This window comes from Oryzias latipes, chromosome 17 (assembly GCF_002234675.1).
Source record: "Oryzias latipes chromosome 17, ASM223467v1".
NCBI classification, from domain to species: domain Eukaryota; kingdom Metazoa; phylum Chordata; class Actinopteri; order Beloniformes; family Adrianichthyidae; genus Oryzias; species Oryzias latipes.
In genome coordinates, this window is record NC_019875.2 from 15,967,270 (window position 1) to 15,993,358 (window position 26,089).

General features: G+C 41.8%; 2 protein-coding genes across 3 annotated transcripts; one reads left to right on the plus strand and one right to left on the minus strand.

Annotated features, from left to right (window-relative positions):
* Window positions 1-255: 255 nt before the first annotated feature.
* Window positions 256-25,210, minus strand: LOC101174134 (leucine-rich repeat-containing protein 52). Of its 2 annotated transcripts, none has more exons than XM_011486481.3 (2): window positions 23,606-25,210; window positions 256-3,295 (listed from the first exon to the last, which is right to left on the minus strand). In XM_011486481.3, exons 1-2 carry the CDS (start codon window positions 24,252-24,254, stop codon window positions 2,973-2,975), a joined length of 972 nt encoding a protein of 323 aa, XP_011484783.1. In that variant the 5' UTR covers window positions 24,255-25,210; the 3' UTR covers window positions 256-2,972. The 2 variants fall into 2 exon arrangements, with proteins under 2 accessions (XP_011484783.1, XP_023821127.1); XM_023965359.1 differs by having other exon boundaries at window positions 23,577-25,210.
* Window positions 16,810-17,902, plus strand: LOC111949081. The gene is made up of 2 exons (XM_023965360.1): window positions 16,810-17,696; window positions 17,774-17,902. The coding sequence occupies exon 1, from the start codon at window positions 16,883-16,885 to the stop codon at window positions 17,528-17,530; it is 648 nt and encodes a 215-aa protein (XP_023821128.1). The 5' UTR covers window positions 16,810-16,882; the 3' UTR covers window positions 17,531-17,696; window positions 17,774-17,902.
* Window positions 25,211-26,089: the final 879 nt, after the last annotated feature.

The window sequence follows — 26,089 nt, forward strand, 5'->3', positions numbered from 1 at the left end:
ATTTCAAGTACCGGTAATCAGTCCTCAGCATGTACGATAGGTTTACGGTTTTTAACAAATCCTTATTTTATTCTCTGTTTTGTCGACTTTGTGATTCTTTTTTTTTATATTTGATTCCCTTCCTCAACAATGCTGTTTTGTGTCAACACTGAAGATACCAAGAAGACAAGTATGGAATCAAAAAATGGTCAAATTTCTGAAAAAGAAAACCTCAAGTTGAAGAAGTTTGTACTTTGAAAACACAGAATACTGAGATTGTGCTTATGTTTATTTGGCATTGTGATCATGTCCACATGTAAACATGATGACATTTATGATGATTTTGGATTTAAAAAGAACCAAAACACCAGTTTGCTGAATTTTCCTGCAAACAAATGAAAACGTTATGAAACTCAGATTGTTTACTACATATAAATGCAATCAGTTAACCCTCAAAAAAGCAAAGAATGAAAAAATTTTCACAACACATCAAAAATTCATTGACAGATTATGGACCATTATCATGAAATGCTCACTACCAAATCAAATCCTCATAAACACTCCTGGCAAACCTCCAAAATTAGTTCAATTATAAATAAACTCGTTTTTTTGTGATTTGTAACTAACCTTTGAGTTTACTGAACTGATTTGTGTTTCTGCATGCAGGAATTGAAAAATAAAACTTTGAAAAACAAACCTTGTGGTTTCTGTGGCATCAACTGTTTTTTACTCATGAAATACCATAACTTTTGTGAGACAGTTTTACTTTCTACACCACTTTTTGTCTACACACTCTTGCATGCCAGGGGTTAAACATTTGTATGTTTACGGTTGTTGTATGTTTCACGTAGGAAAATATTTAGTACATTTAATCTTTTCATTCTTGTTCTGTGCATATCAAAGGTCAGTAAGATTCCAAATCCAGAAGCAAACACACAAAAAATCAGAAAGTTTTTTTGTACTAAAACATTTTAAATGTTTTTTTTTCCTCAAAAAAAGTTATTGACCTAAACTCACTTTAAAAATGTGTTTTGTGCGTGCGTGGTCCAATGTCATTACGTAAGGGGAGAGACTTTGTGTCAGCTCTCTACAGACCCTAGACATAAAAAATAAAGAATTGTTCCTTCAAATTAAAAAATTTGTACGCACAAAATCCTCATTCGTGCGCAGAAATCAGCATTTTGCAGCCACAATCCAGTATTTTGTGCACACAAATTAGCCTTTTATAAGGATTTTGTGAATGTAAAAGGCTAACTTGGGCGCATAAAACATTAATTTTTCTGCACAAAATACTAATCAGTGGACGTAAAATTCTTATTTGTGCAAATAAATACTAATTTGATCACAAGTGCAAATGCAAACTTTGCCGAAGAAATACTAACAAAATGCTAATTTCTGCACATAACATACTAACTTGCGCCCACAAAATGCTTAAAAAATACTAATTTGTACAAAAAAAAATAATACATTGTGCCACACAACAGTAATGTGCCCACAAACTTCTTGGAAAATGATCATTTGTGCTCCCAAAAAATTAAATTGTATTCATTGAATGCTAAATTGTGGCTACAACAATTTGTGAACACAAATACTATTGTGCCCACAAAACGCTAATAAAATGCTAATTTATGCACACAAAATAGGCTACTAAATTGAACACATAAAATGCTAATAAAATTCTAAGTGTTGTGCACAAAACACTAGCTTGTCCTTACAAAATGCTTCCACAGGTCATCCATTTTTTGCTATGTTTGGTGTGGTTGCAGTCGATAGCAACCATTTATTTAAGCTACATTTAGGTTTCACATTTGGAAATGGGCGTTTCCAACTTTTCATTACGTCCATCCGGACATTGGTATACTAATGTGTGCTGACAAGATACTAATAAAATGCTAATTTGTGTGCACAAAATACTAAATTGTGCCCGCAAAACACACAAGTTGTCCACATTAAATGTTGCTAAAAAAAGAGCCAAGTTTTGCTCACAACATACTGAACTGCGGCCACAAGATTCTAAGACAAGACCAATTTGTGTGCACAAAATACCATTTTCTGTGCACAAAACACTGACAAAATGCTAGTTTGTGCCCACAAATTAGCATTCTAATTTAATTATTTTTTTAAATGTAGCTCTCTCCCTGGTTTGTAGCTTTTACAGCTCCTCTGTCGTCACCATCTTGGCTTTCATCATCAAACTATCACCTTTCCATAAATAGACATATGTTTAGGACAAACTAGCCTGACAGTTGTTCAATATCTGTTAAAGCAGTTTAAAAGCAATGATAAAGGTAATGGCAATGTGTAATTTAAAGCTCAAAAAGCTGATATTTAATTTCAAATATAAAAAAAATGTACAAAAAAGTTTGTAAAAGTGAACCTTAATTGCATTAGAGTAAACCTTATTACAGTAATTAAAAAAAGAAACATTTTTGTAACCAGAAACTTTTTTACTAAGCCACCTAGTGGTTACCTGATGATGACTTAGCTCCATTTACAAACGTTTTCAAACAAGCTTCAAACAGGAAGTCAATGATGTGAAATGATATACTCCACACTTGTGAGCACACTGGGCCTCATGGGAGGAAGCATGAAACCTAAAAATAAAACAGTTTTTTAAAACAGACCTTCAGACGGAAGGTAACAAAAGATGCTTCTTTAATTTATGGGGCCTGAAAAGTTATATTTATTCCTATCATAAGTGGATTAATCTTGCTGAATTTAAGAACGTTTATTATTCCTAACATGCTTTTATACTCAAACACAGCACAGGATGCAACATATCAACACATTTGCATATATGTGTCTATGGGTGTGTGACGCCCTTTCAGGCAATACAAAAAGTTTTCAGTGAAAATCAATACAAAGACATTCCTTTTATCCATTGGAGCCACCTCTCCGCTTAAGAGCCGGTGCTGTTAGAGTCAGCAGTCAAGCAGTCATTGAGCCTGAGGCACTGAGGGGTTCTACGGTGGGCAGAGGTGGGACTGATTCTCTCAAACAATAAGTGAGGTCTTCAAACTCCTGTTCTCACGCTCTGTTCTCGCCATTGGTACATGTGCCGCCTCACTGCTCTCGTCCTCATTCTCCAGCTGCTCGTCTTTTCTCTTGATGTAGCGCTCGTAAAGGACCATGACAACACCCATCAACCAGGCTGACACTGTGCCAGCAGCAAAGATGACAAAGCCGATGGCAACAAAGAAGAGGTAGTCCCAGGAGCCCAGGGTTTGGTGACAAAACGTCCGTAGTTGGATGCCCACCTCACCCAGACGGAGTCCTTGCATTTCAGCAGGTGAGCCGCACACTGTCTGGCCTTCATCTGTCACACAAATACAAACCAAGAAAGAATCATGAGGATTAATCATGGCACAGTATATAGTTTAGCATTTTTGTGTGTATAACGCACTATCAGCAATATCAGAGACATACTTTCTCTACTCTTCCACTCAAGTTCATCGGTGCATAAACCTTTGACATTTAAAGATCAACTGTTTTGAGGTTTAAGAATAATTTATTCATTCCTGTTCTGCAGTACCTGTGCTAGAAATTTGTCATTAAATATTAAAGACCCATTCCAATGACAATCGTTTTCTTAAACATCTTCTTGTAGCATTTTTCTCATGATGGAGGACATGATGGAGCATTTCTTTATTTATTCATATAATTGTATATCAGGAGTCCAAATGGAGTTGTTAATAGCTTGTAGTTGTGATGCAAAAGCTACAATGTCAGGCCACAAGCTACCTTCTCCACTTTGTTCTGATGCAACTAGGAGAAAAATAGATCTATGTACATCTTGGTTTTCCTCATCCAAGCTGGCATCTGACTCCAAATGGTATGACTGGATCCGATACTGCTTGCCATTTTTGTTGCACCAGAAATGTTAGTTTTGGGTTGCGGACAGCTGTAAGCTAGCGGGAGAGCACGTAAACAAAGGGAAGATGCAAGGGGGCAGGCTTATTCCGCACCAATGGTCCCGCCTACAACTTAGAGGTGAATTTCTAATGAACTCTTGCTGCTCTGCAGAAACTATGTCCTAGAAAACAACAGTTTTGGCTAAAATCAGTATAATCATAATTAAAATACCACCAGGAAATCTTTTAATTTCAGCATGGTAAGGTAATGCAGATAATTTCTTAATTGATCAAAAGATGATCAGAGTAGGGTGTCATATAAATTGATTCATACCTGGTTGAATTATTACCCTGCAGAAGCTGCAAACACAGTGAAAATGGAAACAGTAACCCCTTTTTATATGATTACAATTTTTTTGTTAGAGTTAGTTAGCTGTAACACCCTAAAAAGTGTTATCCAAATTATGTGTCATGTTAAGTCATGAGTAGAAGAGAGGAAAACTGTTTCCCTTTTGCTTTTAGTGGTGTTCGATAACTTACAATGGTATTTAGATTAGGGTTTAGAATTTGGAATTTAGAAAAATTTAGAAAATGTATCTAATTTACATTAGAGGTCTATTTAATTTTGTTGGTTAAAACAACCTCCAACGTTTATTTCCCCAATTTTTACACAAAATTTAAAGTTCTAGGTTTAACAAAGATATAAATAAATAATTACAATAATAAACTTAATTTATAAAGCACTTAAATTGTCCATACAGACCCAAAGTGCTGTACAGTGACAGATGAAGGTGTACAAAGAAATGCTGATTAAGTTACATTCTTGAAACATTGTGAACATTCAAAATGAATTACTCATACAATGTATTTATGTTACAAAACCGTATCTGTTCACTTATGGAAAAAACACTTCAAAGGAGTAAGAGAGATGCACATTTGTTTAACTATCTTAGTTCAAAGTGAAATCTATTTCATATTTCACATTTTCTCCCATTTTGAATTTTTCTAGTGGATTGAATCAGATTGCTTTCTATAATCATTCTATACCAACTTCTTTACAACAGAGCCTTAGCAGACTTATGGAAGGTTCTGTAGTGGTTAGAGCTTTGGCTCCAGGAACCCAAAGACCCTGAAAGGGATTCAGAGGATGGATAGAATGATGGAGTGATGGAGTGATGGATGGATGGCTGGATGGATGGATGGATGGATGGATGGATGGATGGATGGATGGATGGATGGATGGATGGATGGATGGATGGATGGATGGATGGATGGATGGATGGATGGATGAGTGGCTTTAATCTGTGTGGATGTGTGTTTAGCCTGTGTAATTGCTGTTTTACCTTTACAGCACTCTGGTTAAAGGTGTTACTCCTCAATATTTACTCTACTTGTTTGCTTTACTCTTTACCTCATTGTTGAATCAATCACCTCTGTGCTGTTTATTTGATATGCTGCTTCCATTGACCCTGGATTCCATTTTTGTGTCACTTAAATTTAAGCTCTGCTTGTGACTTCATGTTTGTTGATTTGGTTCTATCTGGGTCCTCCACCACATATTTACTTAAATGTTAACAGTTTCTGCATCAAAAGCCTCAATATTCAACTCATATTACCACCTGAACCCTTAAAGTCCCACTAAACTATATTTTTTATCTAATGTAAAATCCCATCATTCCTTTGTTTACAATCCCTCCCACCAACTTACAGCCCCTCACACCCCCAGCTAAGTATAGGAAAAAGGAACAGCAAACAATATCAGAGCTATGCAGCCGTACAGTTTTGAGCCAGATGTCCGCTCAGACGAAGAAAACGAAGACGTTAATTGATCTATTTGTCTGCAAGTGGATGCAAAAAATCTGCGGTGACCAGCTGGGGTCTGAAATGATATGAAAGAGACAAGCAAAACAAAAACTACAGGATCATCTGTGATATGAGAAATCTAAAGCTGAGTTTCTGCAGCTACAAGAGAATAAGAAGCAGATAAATCAACACAAAGTCCCTGGAACATCTGTTGTGAGACAACAAAATTGCAGTAGTTTGGGAAGCAGGTGATCACAAAGTTACAGAACATCTGTTGTGAAACAAAAGATGTGAAATTAACTGCAAAGGCAAGAGAACATGATGATGATAAACCTTCTCAAAATCCCTGAAACCATCACCATCAAGACCTGAAGAGCATCCAAAGTGCCTAAAAGCCTCTGCACCTTACAAATAATCAGACAAACTTCTCTGTGCAGGAGTTTCCTTTTCTTCCAAGAAAAAGAGCTTTTGCCTAAGACCACTTTAGAAAATTACAAGAAAGCCCGACTCTATAAGGGAAGTGTAGAGGTAATACATTTGCATAAGCAGGGTTTATAATTTAAAATAATCCTTTGTCAAAGTGAACTTGCAAAAATATGCTTTCATATAAAGACTGCATGTAAATCAAAGTGTCCTGTGTTCTACAGCTCTAAGGTATTGCAGACTTACATTACAAAAAAGGATGGATGAATCATTCCAACCAATTTTCCCACTCAGAGAATTAAGAAGAGAGTTGGGCTTTTTGTCTGTCTGCAACTTCAGATTTATAAGGTTTTTGATCATCTGCTATCATGTGAGACTGACTACAACTGAGACGCAAATCCATTATTGGATCAAAAAGTTCCTCTTTCTTCCAGAGAACTGCGTGAAAATAGAGACAATTCAAAGAGCCTGTCAGTCAAAGATAACCACACCTTATGCTGAATGCTGAGCTTCGTAGCAGCGTCCATGAGAACAGCAGAGTGTTTTGTTCCTGCAACATGACAGCTTGCAGCCTCGACATGCAGCCTCTTTTAGCAAGCGCCTGTTTTTTCCTAGAGCTTTTTTAGATCAGGGAGAAATTCAAAGTGGAGATCAAAGGAACTAAATGCTTCAGCAGAAAAGAACGGTATCCTGTAAGGCAAATGCAGCACAGCATAAAAAAACGTATTATTTACAGGCTTGTTTTCATTTGAGAATATAATTACTGTTCCCATATAGATCAGAATTATTGCAAAGTCTGCATTAATTTATGATCTATTTATTTTTTATTTAATTAATTAATTAATTTATTTTTGACAGCAGGAAAAATAGGAGTTAAGGGCTAAACTTGAGTGTTGGACATAACTCACTCTTACATAAAGCCTTTTAAGTTTTATACCTAAACTTTGTGGCTTGTGAACAATGTTCATCTGTCTATTAACTCTATGCTTTTCCATAGTTTGTTTTTTTATTTATGGTACCACAAAATACCTATTATTGTCTCCCCAATTTGTAAGTATCATGATCTCAATGATGGGTGAAAATAAAAATGCTACCCCATTTATGACCAACGAATGGAAACTTGGTTTAAATATTTTTTCATCGCCTCTGAAATAAGAAGTCTGACGTTTCAAAAGAGAACCCCAAAAGTGCTTCTCACTCAAGATAAATTTCCAAAGGTGTTACGTGTTAATTTCCCGTTTTTTTTTTTTTTAGGACAATGCATATTAAACAATGTTTCAGCAGCTGCTTTAACATAAATATGCCAGAGTTAGCACAGGAGCTAAATTTCATCCGTTGTCCTAGGGCAGGATAAAAAGTTCAACAATTACATTTACAATACAATAAAATAGCACAATATTAGAGGTAAAAATATTTACAAAGGTTATTACAATAAAAAGCAAGTCTAAAAAGTCAAAGAAAGTCACAGAAAAACAACAATAACTAATGTCTGCAGGACTGGTTTGTTTTCAGCCATTGTTTAAGAGCTGTTTGGAAGGTAGGGTAGTTTTCACAGTTCCTAATGTGCTGTGGCAGCATATTCCATAACTGTGTGCCTCTAATTGACACCACAGTTTGGCTGAATTTAGTCCTGCGCCTTTGAACATTACAGTACCCTCGAGTTAAAGCCCTGGTGCCTATTCCAACATTTCTTTTTTTACTTGTAAAATCTGACAAGGGGGGAGGTGCCAGCCCATTCAAAACTTTAAAAATGGGACAGGCATCCATGTACATTTTATAACTTTCAAGATCCATTATGCCATACTTTGTTAGAATGTCACAGTAATGATAACGCAGAGGCTTTTTGTCTAAAACTTTCAGGGTTCTCTTAAACAGAGACTTGACGGGTTTCAAAGTGCTTTCGTTTGTCTGGGACCATGTAGTAAGACAATAAATTATATGACTTAAAATCAATGAATGCATATAAACCTTTGCAGCCTTAGTAGTCAGAGAAGACCTTATTTGTTTAAAATTTGACAGATTAAATTTAACAATATTTGATATTTTCTTTACATGATCTTTAAAAGTTAAGTGTGAGTCAAAGATTACGCCAAGATACTTGAATTGTTCTACGACTTCCAATCGCTCCCCATTGACCACTACAGATGGTTGTTCTTCCCTCGTTGGCTGACGTGAAAAAAACATGCATACAGTCTTTTTAGTATTGAGATGTAAGCATGACTTTTGGAGCCACTGAAAGACTGGAACCATGGCTCCAGACAGAACTGCAGCTGCTTCAGCTTTTATTTTGGCATGAGCATTTACAACTGTATGGTCTGCATATAATTGTATTTTTGTTTTTTTTGTATACATCTGACAGGTTGTTCACATACAAGCTAAATAGAAGTGGCCCCAATACTGAGCCTTGAGGAACTCCATCTGAACAACTAAGAAACGATGACTGTGAATTTTCAATTTCTACAGCATGTTTTCTGTCACGGAGATATGATTTCATCCAGCAGAGAGCACTGTTCGAGAAATTAAAATTTGATTACTTTGCAAGGAGAACATCATGATTAATAGTATCAAAGGCACATTTCAGATCAAGGAATACAGCACCCACAAAGCCTCCCTTGTCAAGCAGCTGTTTCACATTTTCAAGGAAATAACAAGTTGCTGTATCAGTGGAGTGATATTTTCTGAAGCCAAACTGCATTGGATGGAGAGAGGTTTGACTGTTGTTGAGATGTATAGTTAGTTGTGTTGTGACCCATTTTTCTAAGATTTTTGAAATAACTGGTAGAATGCTTATTGGACGGTAGTTCTCAGGTTTTGTTTTGTCCCCAGACTTAAAAACAGGTATAACCCTAGCAATTTTCCATGTTATTGGCACTATGCTATGGTTAATAGACTGGTTAATCAGATGTACAATTGGGTGTGCGAGAACATCTTTATATTGCTTAATAAAATGACTAGAGAAACCATGTGCATCTCTAGCTTTGGAGCTTTTGAGGGATGAGATTATTTTTAGAACATCAGGAGCAGATATTTCCTTAATATGAAATATTGGCTTACTATTGTCTACAGTTTTCCATGGGACATCTGGACATTTTAGTTGCCGTGTTAAATCTTCAATTGAACGAATAAAAAAGTTGAGAAGACCTTTTGCCAAAATGAACATTTATAGAAAAAAAGGAAGCCAGTAGAATAAGTAAGATTGTAAGAATGTCTTTGATGGGTCAAAAATGAAGAGATCAGAGGTTCTACATTGCTGCAAAACAGTTGTTCTACTAACTGTTTAAAAAAGACCAAAACCTGTCTTGTGTATAAATTCAACATAATAATAAAAAAAGAAAAAAATCACTCTAATTCCAGCAGCCACTCAGTATCATATATGGCAACCTAATATGCAGGATATGGTAACAAAACAAGCAAAAAAAAAGGCTTAAATATGAGTATTTTCTTGTTTAGTTGGCATCGCATTTACAAAACCTTCTCAACAGATCAAATCAATAAAAATTGGCTTTTATGTTGTCTCTGAACAGACTGCTTAGGAAGTGGAGAAAAGAGGGAGCTTGTCTGGAAAAAAAATAGCTTGTCACCTCAGCAAGCTGGAGTTTATGTGAGAATGTATTATTATTGATCTGCCTGTCCCTAACCTCTCAGTAGGAAACAGCCAACGTGAGACTAGACATAATCCAGACAAACACACTTTATAAGAAGTCGGCAATTCCTCTGAGAAATTGAAAGAGGTTGTCAGCAAGAAGGGTGTGAGGTTAAAAATCAAAAGAAATGACCAATTTGGTGCAAGAAAAACCTAAAAATGCAACTAATTGTTAACTGCAAAGTCAAACAGCTATGTTGCTTTGCAGTGTCATCTAACCCAAAGGGAGGAACTGAAGACGCAGTCTCCTCAAGGAGACTCAAACATTTCACTGGAGGAGACGCTAATTAAAATACAAACCTAACAGACGACAGTGTGAAGGCTTGAGTGACAGCTGCTCAAAAATATGCAAAAAGACAGAGGGTGATGAAACCAGACTGCAAAAGAGATCAGCTAACAAACAGAATATGCAAACTTCATGGGAGCCTTTGGAGCATCTCTAAAGGCAATTTTTTTAGATGTCTTCTTATAGCAGTTTTATGCAAAATGTAATCATGTAGGAAAAAGTCTTTTATGGTCTTTTACTAAACTGCACAGATGTCATGGACTTGGGGGGAAAAAGTAGAAATGGACAGTTGTTTTTAAAATTTGGATTAAAAAAACAATGAACTGAAGGCAAAAGAAGCTTAATTCTGCAATTATCAGGTTCAAAATGAGTCATGCTGACAGCAAAAGGTGTAAACCCCAACACTAGCAGAGGTCCTGTCTATATGCAGAGGCCATTTGGGGTTCAACAACATGATAAACCAAACCTCAACCTGCTGTTTCAGCCTCTGCATCATCTCACCTCAGGCTTAAAGGTTGTTGTGCAGAAACCTCAGCATTGGGGTTGTTGAAACTCTATAGCATGGGATGATGCTAACATCTGTGGAAATTGTCATAAGTATGTTTTTGTTTTAGAAATTTGCAGGTAATGGTTATGGATTGGCTTGGCTTGTTTAAAACTGACATACATTGTTGGCTCTTCCTGGTCTGGGCTGAAGGAGAATGAAAAACAAGATTATTTGTATTTGTGAATTTGTTTTGTTTTGTTTTTTTCCTATTTTTTTCCAGTTTATGACTCTTACAGGCACTTTATTTTGAATATCATCTGCATTTTAGAACGTTAAAAATGTGTTTCCCTTTTATTTCAGAGGGAAAGTAAAACTAAATTGAAAAAACAAAGCTGATCTTTAATTGTGCGTCACTGAGAAAAATTGGGATGAAGGATTTTTCTTTCCAACTACCGCTTTTGTTGATTTCTTTTTTCTTCCTGGAGAGCGGTCATGTCTTCTGACCCGAGCTTCCCTTTTATTTGTTGTCATTTTTGCCACTTTCCGCCAGTCATTTTCCACCTACAGCTTACATTTCTTCATGACAGCTTGTTGCGGGCATCTGTTTTGGAGCCTTGTGTGCAGCCTGTGTGCGTTTTCTGAATTTCCATTGTTCATTTGTCTTCACTTTGTGATTCAATGAGGCCACCACAAGCAAACCTGCCTGTTTCTTTGTTTTTACAATGCTGTTGTTTTTGGAACATTAGGCATACTAAAGTAGTTTGGAGCCAATTGTCACTTTTGTGGTATGATTGTGTGGCCCTGTGACAGGCTGGATTCTCCATATGTCAGAAGTCAAAACTCGGTCTCCACCTCTGGTCACCAGCGGGAACCATCTCTAGAGTACTGAATGCACTTCAACTCCCAGCAATTTCAGCGTGCACTTCCTGGATGCCACACACCTGACTCTCATTCACTCACTCAATTAATCAATCAATCAATCAATCAATCAATTAATCACAGTCTACTGAAACACTGCACTGAGCCTCACTCAGTGTGAAGTATTGTTCGTGCCACTCTGCCGGCCTTGCCGAGCATTATATTTGGACCTGAGCTTCAGTTTCCTGAATTTGTTTGCCTGCCGCCTTCCCCGACTCTCGCCTGGATCCTGACTCCCCTGTCTCTCCTTTCATGATCTAATCCCTGTTATTGACCCCTGCCTGCCTGACCCTGATTTAGCTTTGTGGACTTTTAGCTGAGCAAATAAACCTGCTGCATTTGGATCCAGCCGTCTACCTGTTCTTGTGACACCATACTTTATTTCATTTCTAAGTTTTAAAAAAAAGATTTTTTTTTTTAAAGATGGGCTGCACGGTGGCGCTATGATTAGCGCTCTTGCCTCACAGCAAGATGGCCCCTGATTCAAGTACTGGCTGGGGAACCTGAAAAAGAATCACCAATTGGGGACTTTTCTTTGTGGAGTTTGCAGGCCCCCCCTGTGAATGCTTGGGTTTTCTCCAGGGACTCTGGCTTCCTCCCACTGTCAAAAAACATGCTTAATTGGTTACTCTAAATTGTCCACAGGTGTGAATGCGAGTGTGCATGGCTATGTGATAGTGGCCCTGCATGTGACAGACTGGTGACCTGTCCAGGGTGTCCCCTGCCTTTGCCCACAAGTGGCCGGGATAGGCTCCATGACCTGAGGGAATAAACGGCTTATAAGCTTTTAAAGTGTTGTTGTGCTTCTAAAAGTAAGGAAGTCTGATTTGATGAAGGGTGATAGCAACATACTTCTGCTTTCAGCTAAATCAACCAAATCGAGCCGGCCATTATATTTAGGAAGAATTTCCCTCTTTCTGTTAGAGAATGTCCAACACTGCAGCCTTTCAAGACTAAGTTAAACCAGTCCTGATCATTATCTGTTACTTTGCATCTTCTTGTGTTGTGATTTTGTTTTCTTCTTATAGTTTCTTCTTATTTCAGAGGCAGTCATAAATATTAAAACCAATTTCCCTTCTTTCCTTCTCTTATTATTGTACTGTCGTGTCAAATGCTGTTATCATTGTCACGGTGCCTGTCAGCTCACCTCCCCCTCCCTCAGCTCCTGCACCTGCTCTGCTGATTGGAACCAGCTGACCTTCATCTCCTCATCACCCTGCCGGCCTTCTTAAGGGATCTTCTCATCAGAATTCAGCGCCAGTTCGTTATACTCACTCCGGTGCTTATGTCTGGCCTTTTAGTATCTACCTTCCAAGCTAAGTTATTTGACTCACCACGCTCTGCATTATCCTTCAGGTTCCCTCACCACTGGTCTTGCTGGTTTCATCATCCTGAGCTCTCCACCGCGCCCCTCGCTGGTCCCGCCGTCCTCGGCGTCCACGTCCTGCCTCAAGCTGGTCCCGCCGTCCTCGGTGTCCACGTCCTGCCTCAATCTGGTTCCGTCGTCCTCGGCGTCCACGTCCTGCCCCAAGCTGGTTCCGCCGTCCTCGGCGTCCACGTCCTGCCTCAAGCTGGTCCCGCCATCCTCAGCGTCCACGTCCTGCCTCAGGCAGTTTCCACCGTCCACGGTGCCCACGCCTCGCCTTACGCCCGTCCCAAGAACTATAAGTCTCCATCCGAAGAGGATTCAACCACAAACACCTTGTAAAAATAAACCTCTTCTAACCCACATCTCGGATCGTGAGTTACTTCCGGGTTTCAGCGTCTGGGTCAGTCACGTCTACGACGTCAGCCATGACAGAACGAACTGGCCAATACACAGACCCAGCTGACCCGGAAGGACTCCGCCTCGCCGTCTCACAACAAGGTGTAGCCCTCGGACGTCAAGCTGAATCACTCAACCAGATGGCCACGGCGCAGCAAGATCTTTTTCGCCGTCTGGACAGCATCTCCCAAACACTGGTTGAGCTAACTAGCCAACAAACGGCTAACACTAGTTCCAACTCCACAGCTTCCGCTGCCAGTAGCTCTAACCCAGCCACCACTGCATGGACTCAGGAGAACTTCCGGCTACAACCCGAACCGTTCCAAGGAGACGTGAGTTCATGTGGTGGTTTTTTGCTACAATGTCAACTGATTTTCCAGCAGGCCCCGCGATATTACCACGCAGACCACTGTAGAATTACTCTCGTTGTTAACTCTCTACGTGGCAAAGCCCTTCAGTGGGCCCAGGCGTATCTTTCAGCTAACCCCGTCTTCCAGGAACCTTTTGAACGCTTCATTGGGGAGTTTCGTCTGGTCTTCGACCAACCCCGCAAAGCAGAGGAAGCCACTCGCCGCCTTCTGGGCCTAAGACAACGCAACAGATCTGTAAGTGAACATCTGATCGACTTTCGCATACTAGCGGTTGAGGCTGGTTGGCCGGACATTGCCCTCAGAGGCGTTTTCTACCAATCGTTAAGTGATCACATCAAAGACCATCTATGTTCTCAGCCCGAAGCTACCACTTTTGAGGAGCTTGTCTCCGCCGCCCTACGTTCGGATGTGCGGCTCCGAGAACGTCAGAACGAACGCACACGTTCTGTCGGAAAAACCATCGCTGACTCTGTTCCTCAGTTTCCTGTGTCAAAGCCGCCACCCTCCCTTTTGCGAGAAAACACCAGCCGACCCCCGGAGGAACCGATGCAGATCGGCCATTCCAAACTCACTCCTGAGGAACGGCGCAGACGCATGGAGGAGGGTACCTGCTTCTACTGCGGACGATCAGGTCACCACGTACAGCAATGCACACTACGTTTAAACTCGAGAGCCCCCCGCTAGAAGACAGGCCGCGGGAGGCTGCCCCTACGGACTCTCAGGGAAATAATTTCCTTTATGTTCCTGTCAAAATTAGTCATCACTCTCGTAACCATGATTGTCGGGCTCTTATCGATTCCGGAGCCGAACAGAGCTTCATGGACTGTAGTTTGGTGTCCAAGCTCGACCTCCCCATTGAACCGCTAGATCATCCCGTTAAAGCTGCTGGCCTGGGTGGCCAACTTCTAACACGCATTACTCACCGTACCAAACCCGTGCACCTGATCACCTCGGGCAACCACCATGAAGTCACTCAGTTTTATATCACCAAATCTCTTCAGTCTCCTGTAATTCTAGGATTCCCCTGGTTGCGCCGTCATAATCCTCAGTTCGACTGGGTTAATCTCCACATCACAAACTGGAGCCCCCACTGTCTCGCCAATTGCCTCCGCTCCGCCATCCCTCCTGTCTCCCCCGATAACGAGCACGTTCCGGAGGAGACCGACCTCTCAAAGGTACCCCATTGTTATCACGACCTTAAGAATGTTTTTAGCAAGCGCAAAGCCGATGCGCTGCCCTCACACCGTCCCTACGACTGCTCCATCGAGCTCTTAACCGGCGCTACTCTTCCTAAGGGCCGGTTATTTAACCTGTCCGGTCCTGAAAAGCTCTCCATGGAGAAATACATTCACGAGTCTCTCGCCTCCGGCCACATTCGCCCCTCCTCGTCTCCTGTAGGGGCCGGATTTTTCTTCGTCCAAAAGAAAGACAAATCTCTGCGTCCTTGCATCGATTACCGTGAGTTGAACCAGATCACTGTCAAAAATAAATACTCTCTGCCCCTCATCAGCTCTGCCTTAGACTCGGTACAGGAAGCGCGCATATTTTCTAAATTAGACCTCCGGAATGCTTATCATTTGGTTCGCATGAAGGAGGGGGACGAGTGGAAGACTGCGTTCAGCACACCCTTGGGGCATTTTGAGTACCTGGTGATGCCCTTTGGGCTCACTAACGCCCCAGCAGTCTTTCAGCATCTCGTTAACGACGTCCTTCGCGACTTCCTAAATAGGTTCGTTTTTGTCTACCTGGACGACATTCTTATTTACTCGCCCAATCCGGAAATCCATACTTTTCATGTTCGTCAGGTCCTCGAACGCCTCCTCGAGAACCAGTTATTTGTTAAAGCCGAGAAATGTGAGTTTCATGTCACTTCCGTCTCCTTTCTCGGTTTCATCATTGAAGCCGGCAACATCCGACCCGATCCTGTCAAAGTCTCCGCAGTCGCTAACTGGGAGACTCCCAGCTCACGCAAGCAATTACAACGTTTTCTTGGTTTCGCCAACTTTTACCGCCGATTCATACGAAACTACAGTAGTCTCGCCGCACCACTTACCAGACTCACCTCGGTGAATCAACCGTTTGTTTGGGGGCCCGAGGCTCATAACGCCTTTAATAAACTTAAAACCATGTTCGTCACCGCACCCATCCTAATACAACCCGATCCGCAACGCCAATTCATCGTGGAAGTCGATGCCTCTGACTCCGGGGTCGGAGCCGTCCTGTCCCAACGCGAGGAACACTCTGGTAAACTCAAGCCGTGCGCCTTCTTTTCGCGGAAGTTGTCCCCCGCGGAACAAAATTACGATGTCGGTAATCGCGAGCTCCTTGCCATCAAGCTCGCCTTAGAAGAGTGGCGTCATTGGTTAGAAGGTTCTGAGCACCCTTTTATCGTATGGACCGATCATAAAAACCTCGCATATCTCCGCGCTGCTAAACGCCTTAACTCCCGTCAGGCCCGTTGGTGTCTCTTTTTCGACCGCTTCTCCTTCACCATTACATATCGACCCGGCAGTCGCAATATTAAACCTGACGCACTCTCACGTATGTTCAGTGCCCACGACCATCAGGAAGCAGCCCCCATCATTCCGCCCACATACGTTATCGGCAATCTCACTTGGGACATTGAGACTCGGGTCCAGCAGGCCCAGGATGAGGAGCCTGACCATCCTCCTCCTCCCGATAACACTCTCTACGTCCCCTCCTCTCTCCGCTCCGACGTCCTGGTGTGGGGGCACACTTCCCGGGTGTCTTGCCACGGAGGGGTCCACCGGACTCTCAATCTTCTGAGACGCAGGTTTTTTTGGCCTACTATGGTGCAAGACGTCAGGAGGTTCGTCGCCGCCTGTGCGGTATGTGCCCGATCCAAGTCCTCTAACTCACCTCCTGCTGGTCTCCTTCACCCCCTGCCCGTCGCCGAACGCCCTTGGTCCCACCTGGCCCTGGACTTCGTCACCGGGTTGCCTCCGTCGCAAGGTAACACGGTTATATTAACCATTGTGGACAGATTTTCCAAGGCCGCCCAATTCATTCCCCTGCCGAAGCTCCCCACGGCCGCTGAGATGGCTGAGGTCCTAGTCCACCAAGTTTTCCGTCACCATGGGATACCCAAGGACATTGTCTCCGACCGGGGTCCCCAGTTTGTCTCCCAGGTTTGGCGGTCTTTCTGCTCAGCTCTGGGAGCCACCGTTAGCCTGACTTCGGGATACCACCCCCAGTCTAACGGACAAGCGGAGCGGGCTAACCAGGAGTTGGAGGCCGCTCTCCGCTGTCTCTCGGCCCAGAATCCCTCCAGTTGGTCCAAGTTTCTCGTCTGGATAGAATACGCACACAACAACCACCCTTCTGCCGCCACTGGTATGTCCCCTTTTGAAGCTTCTCTTGGTTATTCTCCCCCTCTGTTTCCCTCTCATGAATTGGATTTAGCCGTGCCCTCTGTACAACACCACCTGCAACGTGTCCAACGCATTTGGCGCCAGGCTCGGGCTGCTCTCCAGCGCTCTCGGGACAGTAACTGTCGCATGGCCAATCGGCGTAGGAGAGAGGGTCCCACTTACCAACCCGGGCAAAAGGTGTGGCTATCGTCCAAAAACATACCTCTGCAGGCGACCTCCCGCAAGCTTGCACCTCGCTACATCGGACCTTACACCATTGACCGGGTCATCAGTCCGACCTGCGTCAGGCTGCGACTCCCAGCGGCTCTGAGGGTACACCCCTCTTTCCACATCTCCAACATCAAGCCCCTCCAGGAAAGTCCCCTTTGCCCGCCGTCCGCTTCCCCGCCACCCGCCCGGCTCATCGACGGCGCCCCTGCCTTTACGGTCAGTCGGGTTCTGGACGTTCGCCGCCGGGGTCGTGGTCACCAGTACCTGGTGGACTGGGAGGGTTACGGTCCGGAGGAGCGTTCTTGGATCTCCCGCTCCTTGATTCTGGACCGTTCCCTCCTGGACGATTTCTTCAGGGCTCACCCTGATCGCCGTCCTGGACCGCCTGGAGGCGGTCGTTGAGGGGGGGGTACTGTCACGGTGCCTGTCAGCTCACCTCCCCCTCCCTCAGCTCCTGCACCTGCTCTGCTGATTGGAACCAGCTGACCTTCATCTCCTCATCACCCTGCCGGCCTTCTTAAGGGATCTTCTCATCAGAATTCAGCGCCAGTTCGTTATACTCACTCCGGTGCTTATGTCTGGCCTTTTAGTATCTACCTTCCAAGCTAAGTTATTTGACTCACCACGCTCTGCATTATCCTTCAGGTTCCCTCACCACTGGTCTTGCTGGTTTCATCATCCTGAGCTCTCCACCGCGCCCCTCGCTGGTCCCGCCGTCCTCGGCGTCCACGTCCTGCCTCAAGCTGGTCCCGCCGTCCTCGGTGTCCACGTCCTGCCTCAATCTGGTTCCGTCGTCCTCGGCGTCCACGTCCTGCCCCAAGCTGGTTCCGCCGTCCTCGGCGTCCACGTCCTGCCTCAAGCTGGTCCCGCCATCCTCAGCGTCCACGTCCTGCCTCAGGCAGTTTCCACCGTCCACGGTGCCCACGCCTCGCCTTACGCCCGTCCCAAGAACTATAAGTCTCCATCCGAAGAGGATTCAACCACAAACACCTTGTAAAAATAAACCTCTTCTAACCCACATCTCGGATCGTGAGTTACTTCCGGGTTTCAGCGTCTGGGTCAGTCACGTCTACGACGTCAGCCATGACAATCATGATCTTGTGTTTTGCTTTTCAATAATCAACTATTGTATTTTCTTGTGCTTTTCTTTCATAATGTAATTATGTATTGTGTGTAATGCTACATTTTGTTCACTGTTTTCTTATGTAGCCACCAGGGGATTAGGGATGCAAATTAGCATAATTGCTAAAATTTTAGATATTTACATCTATAACTCTCTGATAAGATGTCTACCAATGCACATTGTCCCTATTAAATTATTAAACCTTAAAAACAAACAAAGCAATACTAAAATGTAACAGAGCTTTAAATTTTCAAACCGTTTTTTTAAATTTATTTTTTATTTCTGTTCTGAATCCCTGAAACGTTCTGTGCTTCTACGTCTGGAGATGAGTGTCTGTCTGGCAAAGCTCTGTTAAGCACAACAAATTCAAAAGGCTGTTCTGATCCACTCAAGAGCTGCTGCTGCACTCTGTTCACAGAACGCGCTGCCAGATTCTGACTACAGCAAACACTCTTTCCATATGGATGCACCCTCCCTCTGCACATACATGCATGAGCAATCCCTCACCATGAGGCTTCCAACCTCCCATCTGTGCATGCGGCATCTGCACATGTGTCTGTGCACACACCTTTGCTTTGCTCATGTGTTTGTGCATGCGTCTGACAGCCAGGAAGGGGAACCCTTCTGGCTTTACCACCCAATACCCCCCCCCCCCCCCCAAAGTGACTGGCATCAAAGAAGAGGGCTTTCCCTCTCCTCTCCTCCTCCATCCATGCTGCCCTCATTTCAGAAGGCTCTCTTATGCAATATCTAAGTGAGTGTTAATCTAGCCAGGAAGGCGAGACGAAGGAGAATCTGTCGGTTCCTTCCGGAGGCTTTATTTTCTCGCTTCTTCACATGCTTGCGTGTCATTGCACCTCCTAAACTGAGGAGACAAGCAGGCCGAGCAAGCAGAACCAGGTGAAATTCAGAGGAGTGATAAAAGGGCTGAAGGGAGAGAACTTGCAATAAACAAAGTAAAAAAAAAAACTAGCTTTTGATGACCTTCCACCAAAACACTTAAACAATGCCTTTTTTGGCTGGGTTTAAGTCTACAAAGAAGTGATTTCCACACATCTGTGCCTGAGCATCTTCCCACATGACAAGAATGAGGATTTGGTTTTAAAAAAAGAGGGACGAACTGTGCACACAATGCGGGTATCCATTTGTCCTCCTCTTCCCCTCCTAGCAGCTGTCATTGAGAGAAGCTCCGATCCAAATTAAGCTTGACAAAAGACGATGAGCGACAGGAAAATAGGACAACTCCAACAAGACTCAGCCTAAGCTTCGCTCCCGCTTCATTTGAGCAAATTTACAGTTTGTGCAAGAGAGTGTGGGAGAGGGCGAGGCAGGGGGCACCTTTTTAGTAACCACTGCTTTTGTATTATGGCCATGGTGTTAGGACTCTAGATGTGCTTCCTGCTCAGTAAGACACACTATAAATAGCCTTTGCCCTTTTGGATAGTGACACAATCCCACCAAGGCATGAGCAAAGCAACTTAAAGCCAGACAGGATACAGAAGACCGGCCACATCTTTCACAATGACACTTAAATAACAAAGGGGATCAAAATTTGATGGAGCATGGCTGAATCATTGATCCAATCTGGAGCTTCATCTCTGAGAATATGCGTAGATTTGTCATTTTGGGAGAAAAAGATAGTCTTGTTTTACTCAAAGGCGAAAAAAAAAAAAAAGATAATGTCTAAAATGAAATTCAGGGAGTTTCTTCTCTGTGCCTGTCCGTGGTTTGACTGTTGTCCAGCTCCATGCTGTTTTCTGCCTCTCAGCTCACAGGAAGACCATGAAGTGATGCAGACTTTAAAAAAATCCGATTTTTCTGTTGAATGCAGGCTTTATTTTTCACTCAATGTTAGTCAACAATGGAATTATGTTTTGTTCATTTCATAGTGTCTTTTGCATCCACACATGAAAGTTATCAAATTTGCTGTTTTTATTTCCTTGATCTTGGAATTCACCGTAATGCAGGGGTGTCCAAAGTTTTTGAGATTTTGGAGATTGGTGAAAATGTGTGAGGGCCAAACATTCAGCCTGAATTTGTTTAACTCTTGCAGTATCTATTAAATGAAATTTTATTTGCAATGGGATACTTACATATAGAACAGCATTATATTTAAATACATATTTACTTAAATTACTTGGATTTCCTGATTTGTGGAGCAGAAATAAAATCAAGAAAACACTTTATCTGGGTTTGCATTAAATGTTACATGTTATTTACTATTAGATGCTCTCTCTAATCTTTTAAATTTAAATCATGCAAACAGGAGAACAACAAGAATAGTTGTCTCATTCAGAAAGACAGTTTATCAAAGAAACAAATAAATCTGTACATCTTGTTTGGCCCTAAAGGCTTTCCAGGTCACAGAATCACAGGTTGCTGCCACAGCTATACAACAGTTTATAACATAATTTAGTCATTATGTTAGTCAGATTAACAATTCTTGCTTTTTTAGCATGTTCTTGCTAATCCTAAATTTTTCCTGATATTTTTATTTAAGTATAGTTTGTATACGTATATGTCTATAAGTTATTTGAGTAATAAACTGACCCATCAGAAACTTCTTCAAAAGTAATGTTTGATTGACAGATTGTTCACGGGCCTGCTTTCAGTGGAAGGGGTGTGGCCTTCTAACATGCTCACTCCTGATTGGCGAGAGTGGTTGCCATAGACTGACACACTGCCTCAGACCAATCACGGCTTACTGAAGACGTCTGCTTCCAACACACCGACAGACATGTGGCATAAAATGGAGACTGAATTGAATTCATTTGGTTGGAACCAGAAGCGAGGCATTATCTATGGGTGACATCACACTCGCTCAGTCCAGTTCTCCTATACAGACAATGGGACCACATATTGGATTTTATGAGAGGAGTCTATAGAACATTTGGCCCACCAGCCAGACTTTGGACATGCCTATCTTAATGGAAACGTGTCGGTAGACAGCTTTCGATCTCCATGGTCTTTTTTAGCTAAAAAGATTTTTGCCATGTTTAAGAGGAGCATTGGTTATTACATTAACTGCCACAATATCAATGGAAGTATTTGTAAAGTTTGTTTGTACAATTCTTTGTTAATGCATTCTGCATTTTATGTTTTGTGTATTTCTGAGGGGCAGAACCTTTGTTTAAGACTGTTGTGTAAAAGTTTATTGCTGAAGGAGTTCCATATGCCAGACCGATTAAGAAGAGATGGTGAACAGTAATGATGGAGTTTCTTGCTTTCTTTTTGGTCTATGTGGTCAGCGGTCAGGTAAATGTTTTCACTTTTGTTGATGTAATTTGTCATGTCCAAACGTTTTTAGTTGGTTTTGGTGTGTTAGTTTGACAGTGACGTCATGGACAAATGAAGAATAAGGTCATCAGTTCCAACAAACAGTTTCTTCACCAGAGACTCAGAAGTTTAACTTCACTGATTTAGTGGATGCTTCTAAAATATTTGTTTATAAAGACTGTAAAAAAGTTATCAAAAAAAAGCAAAAGATAATCCAAAGAAACGTTTAACTTTTGCTCCTTAGAAGCAAAGAAATAAAATTTGTCCTGTGACTTCTAGGTAGTAGCTAGTGTAAAATTAAAGCATTTTTTGAAAGTGCCTGTATCATTTCTTATATTTGTGAATTATTTTGCTCAATGACATTCATGTCTGTTTACTTGAGAGGTTTCCAGGGCAGACAAATCTACAAATGCATAATGAAAAGAAGGGATTTTTGGATAAACTAAGTTCTAAGAATTAGCCTGCTTTGACAAAAATTGCTTTTACTATCAGTCCAAGAAGTAATTTGAGGCAAATAAACCGGTGCCTGAAGTTAGTTCACTTTTACATATTTTATAAAAAAAATACAAAGTGGTCTTCAAAATTATTATAGATCCTTCATATTTTCATTTTGAGTCTGTATTTTTATTCTATGAAGGAGTTTAGTTAATAAGCTAAACAACTGAATATATTACTAAGGAAATTGTCCCATTTATCATCACAAAAAAGACCACCATATATACACAAATTACACAAGATTTAAGGCTGCTTAAAACATTAGCATGCATGGGTATTGTTTAGTGTTCATGGTAGTTTCATGCTTTTCTCCATGAACTCACTGAACTTATTTCAGTTTCGTCATATTTCAGGTTTTTTTTCATTCTTTATTTTTTGTCTTTTTGTCTGGTTAATTTAAACATGTTTTCTTTTCATTCACAAGTTGGTCACTATAACCATAACCTGGTGCTCCGACTCACCCTGAATGACTGGCTGAATTTTTAAAACAAGAATGCGGTAACTTTGCCAAACACGTATCCAGCATCTTCTATTCCGGATTTGTCCTGCAGGATTATGGGAGTTTTTTTTATCCTATTCAGGGCAGAAATGGGGCACACCCTGGACAGGCGGCTAGTCTCTCACAGAGCCTTTGCCGAGCATTTAATGGGACAAACTGCTTATAGGGGAAAGAAATGTGCTTTTAAAAAAGCTCTTTGTTTGTTTTTGTGTTATTTTGTAGATTAACGCAGACATAAACCCATTCTGAACACATGCAAAATATGTTTTCTATCTGGAGGAACTATATGTGACCATCAATGATTTGTCTATTTTGACATTATTGTGTTAAAATAGTTTTGATTTTTGTTTTGCAAACTTTGACTTTTGATTTATTTATAAAATGAATCGATCTATTATATGACAGTGCCACACTACATATTTAAATCATTCTATTGAATAAATCTTCAATATTCTTTTATATACAATCTATTGTTTTCAAAAATAATCTTTTTTACCAGCTTTTATATTTTGTCTTTTATCTTTCTTGTGGGACCCAACAATTTCCTTCGGGATCACTAAAGTATCTATCTATCTTTTAATTATTAATGATAACTTAAAGGATTTATCGGAGGGGGGGGGGGCACTTTTTCATATAAAACTGCCCAAACTGCCTCACGTGAAGCTAAATGCAGAAATAATATAGTTTCATGTTTTGTCAAAGGTTAGTACAAAATGTTAGTCTCCCAACTACAAAACAATGCAATACATTTTTGGAGTTTATTGTTTGACCAGTGTTTCCTTAAAAAAGAAAGCAGATGTGTTATAAAATGAACTTTGCAAAAGACGGGTTTAAAAACTTTTTTTTTTTTTTTTACAAATCATTGGGGAAAGATATTTGATACAAAAGGTTTGGTCTGATTCATAAAAAAGGAATTTAATTGATTTAAAAAAAAACTATTGCTGTAGTGGTCTATAGTTGTCTCATTTAGAAATAGTTTATAAAGATGGGTAGAATTCAGATCATTTTTTTAACATGACTTCATGATCATTTTTTGACAAAATAAAAGCACTGACATTGATGGGGAGTAAAAGCCAGACTGGACCTTGGAACTTGAAGGTCTCCAGGTGGACCCACAGGCAGAGGTCCTCGTTCTCGCACTCGCAGCTCCACGGGTTCCCGCTGAGTCCCATCGAGCGCAGGGCTGGCAGCGCCAGCAGGGATGTGATGTTGAGCGCCGTCAGGTTGTTCCGGCTCACATCCAGCACCTGGAGGTTCTCGTTTTCCGTAAAAGCGTCCGGATGGATCTCTGAGAGTCCGGGATTGTCGGTCATCCTCAGCATAACCAGGCTGGCCAGGGGCCCGAACGTCCTGTCCTCGATCCGGGTCAAGGTGTTGAACGAGAGGTCCAGGTAGGCCAATTTGCGCAGATTCCCAAACGTGGATTCGGAGATCTCCGTCAGGGAGTTGTTGCTGCAGTCCAGATACACCAGGTCCGAGAGGTAGTTGAGCGCGAGGGGCGGCAGCTCCACGATGCGATTGTTGGAGATGATGAGCTGCCGCGTGGCCAGCGGCAAGTTGACCGGGAAGGTGGTCAGGTGCTGCCCAGCGCACTGAACCACCAGCTGGTCATCGCACACGCACCTGTCCGGGCAGCCGGTGGAGATGACCGGGGATGCGGTGACCCCAAAGGTCAGGAGCAAAACAACTAGGAGCCGCAAGGTTTGAGCGCTTGGCTGCGGGGCAAGACGCATGACAGCGCCGAGGACTTCATCAACCCCGTAGTCGCATTCCTCATTGATCCATCGCCACCGAGCTATATCAACCCACTCCCCCCAAAATAAAGGATAATTCCAGCAGAGGTCAGTTGCACTTGGCACGCTTCTAATGTCTCAGCTCATCCCGCCAGCTGCTGCTTCAGGATCCGGAGTGCGCGGAATTTTCCTCCGTGCTTTCCATTAGGAGTCTGACTGCAGCTGCGCGCGCGTGGCGCAGCCTCACAGCCTTCAGTGCGCAGCTCGCGATGACTGACTGCGGTCAGTTGGTCGCCATCCTGAAACTAAATCCAAATGAGAGAGAGGAGGGGGGGGGGGGGGGCACTATAGAGTGATCTCACATTTGGAGGCAAAATTAAAGGGTAACCCACATACGAGAGAAGTTAAAGGTCACCTGTGATGTCAGCTCTCCATTCCACTGCTTTGTTGGTGTGTGGAAATCATGTTGCCACACATCCATGACATAAACCCTGTGAACATCACAGTCCACTCAACCCAACACTCTCCTGAAATCCATGCTTTGAAGAGAGATGACAGAAGTTTCAGGACTTTCAGTTCCTAAAAACTTGATAGGATGAGCTGGATCAGGGTGATGATCAGGGCTGTTTTCTCTTCTCTCCAAGTCCCAGCATGGAATCCTGCATCTATTCTTGGTTGTGTGTAGGTGTTGAAGTGCTGAATCAGACTTGGAGTGATGGAGAAAGAGGAGGAGGAAGAGTACAGATGTGGCTTTGGCGAGTCCATGAAAGAAGTGGTACCCCATGCCAGCAGCCAGGATCCCACAACACCAGTCTGTTAGTGTCATATTTGCACATAAACAATGACGATTGACTGTTTTTTATTTTTATTTTTTTACTATAGTTCACTGTGTTGCTGTTCCTCCCTGTTGGCATGTGAACTGAACCAATCCCCTCGGCTGCTTGTGTCAAACACATTTGGTGAATTTAGGAGGACATCTAGTGGTAATAATTTGGACCAAATATTAGCTGAAAATGATCTGGATCTTCAACCTGAAGGATCAAAAGTGCTCCTCTTAATGTGAGACCAAAGGATGCCCATCTGAAAACTCACATTTTGCCATAATGTTCTTTGACATTTGTGCTCATACATCAAAACAAAATATCTCAAGTGGAGGTAAAAAGTGCTCAACTGAAGAAGGTGAAAGAATAGAAAAAGGATTAAACATAAGAGAATATGGAGCTAGAGTACTAGTTCCTTCAAATCTACTCAAGTTAAAGTAAAAATAATTCTTTGTGTGATGACAGAGTACTTTGCTCTTCTGGAGATTTCTTTTTATATTTATATTAATCAATAATTAAACCTTCATAAATAAAATAAAATTGCATGCTATGCTTTATTTGTCTAAATACGTCTAGAAAATGCCAGAAAATAAATAGTTCAAACAAATTTTGAATCTAAAGACAGTGTTATTTGCAGCTCCTCTAAAACTAACACATCATTATTTTTTCTATTTCTATCTAAGTTTCTTTTTGCACATTTAAAGAAAATGTGTTGTGTTAAATCACTTGAGAAATTAAGGACTGGACTGAAATGAAGGTTATTTGCAAAAACTTGAAACTTTCAGAAAACAGTTATAAGTTATGAGGTAATTTCATATTTTTGTTGTAAATTCTTTACACAAAACAGCAATGAATGTTTATGCGTTTTTTTGTTTCCAATGCTTCTATCAATATGGTAAGACTCTTTTCTTTAGGTTTCTTTAGCTCTACCAAAGCAGATGGAAATAATGTTTGACTTCTTTTGACTTCTTATCAAAGGATAGGTTAAGTGGTTTCATTCTATGAGCTGTCTGA

Bases quoted from the DNA above. Each gene is read 5' to 3' on its own strand.
- LOC111949081 (XM_023965360.1), top strand. From the start codon at position 16,883: ATGTCCCCTTTTGAAGCTTCTCTTGGTTATTCTCCCCCTCTGTTTCCC.
- LOC101174134 (XM_011486481.3), bottom strand. From the start codon at position 24,254: ATGCGTCTTGCCCCGCAGCCAAGCGCTCAAACCTTGCGGCTCCTAGTT. The intron at 3,296-23,605 runs GTCCAGTCTGGC...TTTGTGTGACAG, and splicing joins GGAGACCTTCAAGTTCCAAG to ATGAAGGCCAGACAGTGTGC.